This window comes from Tarenaya hassleriana, unplaced genomic scaffold (genome assembly GCF_000463585.1).
Source record: "Tarenaya hassleriana unplaced genomic scaffold, ASM46358v1 Cleome3, whole genome shotgun sequence".
NCBI lineage: Eukaryota > Viridiplantae > Streptophyta > Magnoliopsida > Brassicales > Cleomaceae > Tarenaya > Tarenaya hassleriana.
Window position 1 is genome coordinate 4,133,464 of NW_010966177.1, and position 1,929 is coordinate 4,135,392.

The 1,929-nt window shown below is 45.6% G+C and overlaps 1 protein-coding gene across 1 annotated transcript in view; it reads left to right on the forward strand.

The window, feature by feature from the left end:
* The first annotated feature begins 510 nt into the window (after positions 1–510).
* Positions 511–1,929, forward strand: part of LOC104819257 (probable N-acetyltransferase HLS1) — a 1,860-nt gene continuing 441 nt past the window's right edge. The window contains exons 1-3 of the mRNA XM_010549246.1: positions 511–809; positions 901–1,073; positions 1,273–1,913. Coding sequence (XP_010547548.1) covers positions 645–809; positions 901–1,073; positions 1,273–1,913 — 979 coding nt within the window. The 5' untranslated portion in view covers positions 511–644. The remainder of the gene's footprint in view (positions 810–900; positions 1,074–1,272; positions 1,914–1,929) is intronic.

The following is a 1,929-nucleotide window of genomic DNA, read 5'->3' on the forward strand; positions in this document are numbered from 1 at the left end:
TGAAACGAATCGGGTTTGGATGTGATCAGATACTCTGACATGTTAAAAGACTTGGAAAGGGTCGGGAAGAAAGATACGTTGAGGGTGATGATCATGATCATGTGGGATCATGCTTCATGATGGTATATTTATATCACTTCCTTTGGTTTTTATTTTAGAGTGACTAAAAACAAGATATACACCAAGTAAACTAATTAAGAGCTAATTCCACGTATCTTCGCCGCCGTTTCGGTTATTTTTGTTATGGGTTTTTTATTCTAGTTTGTGATTGCATTATAAAATTATTGATAATTATTATGTAATAACGACATGCGTTACGCACACATATATTATATGTATGGATTAAATTATTGATATAGATAATAGATTTATAAAAGCAGTAATATTCTCGGCACATATCCTCCTTACGTTGTATGAAATAAAATAAAACCAAGGAAAAGAAGAAGAAAAGGGCCTCAAAACGAGCACTAGCAGCAAACGTTTTAAATTAACAAAAGAACAAAGAGAGAGATAGTTTCTGCATAAATTAATGATAAAAATACCGAAAATACCAACTATATATAGGCTAATGGTAAGACCCACTTTTGAGACAATCATAAATTGTATAATCTTTTTTTTGGTTATTCATTTGGTTCAACGAATATATGGGGAAGGAACAGTCACGAGTGGTGGTGAGGGAGTACGATGAAAACACGGACTTGGAGAAAGCAGAGGCGCTCGAGAAGAGCTGCGCAGTCGGGTCTCTCTCGGTGGATCTCATGGGCGACCCACTTGCCCGGATCCGACAATCTCCCTCTTTCCATATGCTCGTCGGTTTTTTTATTTAACTCTTCATCGTTATTAACGGTCGATATATTTGAATATTTTGGTTAATATTGTTGGATGCTTTGCGTTTGACAGGTGGCAGAGATCGGCTACGAACGCAAGGAGATCGTTGGGATGATCAGAGGCTCCATCAAGACGGTGACATGTGGCAACATTGCACCGTTCCACCGTCTTCAAGACGGCGGCGTTTCGCCCGAAAGCACCAAACTCGCCTTCGTCTCCGGCCTCCGAGTCTCCCCGTTTTACCGGTCCGTTTTCCGTCTTAAGAATATTATGTTTCTATATATATATATATATAAGGTGGACGTGTCATATAACCATTGGATTTCAGGTATTATGTAATATACATACATGGGCGCTTATTATTTATCATATAAAACGTGGATGTTAGACTGGCGCGAATAATATTTTCATAATTATTTATATTTTTGTTTGGGAAAAAAATAGGAGGGTGGGCATTGGGCTGAAGTTGGTGCAGAGACTGGAAGAGTGGTTCAGACGAAACGGCGCCGTTTACGCTTACGTGCAAACGGAGAGCGACAACGACGCGTCGGTCAAACTTTTCACCGATAAATGCGGCTACTCCAAGTTCCGTACGCCCACTTTCCTGGTCAACCCGGTCTTCAACCACCGAGTCACCATCTCCCGCCGAGTCACCATCATCAGACTCGCTCCCTCCGAAGCCGAGATCCTCTACCGCAGCCGATTCTCCTCCACCGAGTTCTTCCCCTCCGACATCGGCACAATCCTCAACAACAAACTCTCCCTCGGCACTTTCCTCGCCGTGCCACGCGGCGAGTACTCAACCGGGTCGTGGCCCGAGTCATGGGCGGTTCTCAGCGTGTGGAACAGCAAGGAAGTGTACAGGCTCCAGGTCCGCGGGACGTCGCGTTTCAAACGCACCCTGGCGAAGACCACGCGTTTGGTCGACGGCGCGTTACCGTTCCTGAAGATACCGTCGTTCCCGGACGTTTTCCGGCCGTTCTCTATGCATTTCCTGTACGGAATCGGGGGGGAAGGGCCGCGTGCGGCGGAGATGGTGGAGGCGCTTTGCTCTCACGCCCACAACCTGGCCAGGAAGTGCGGCTGCGCCGTCGTGGCGGG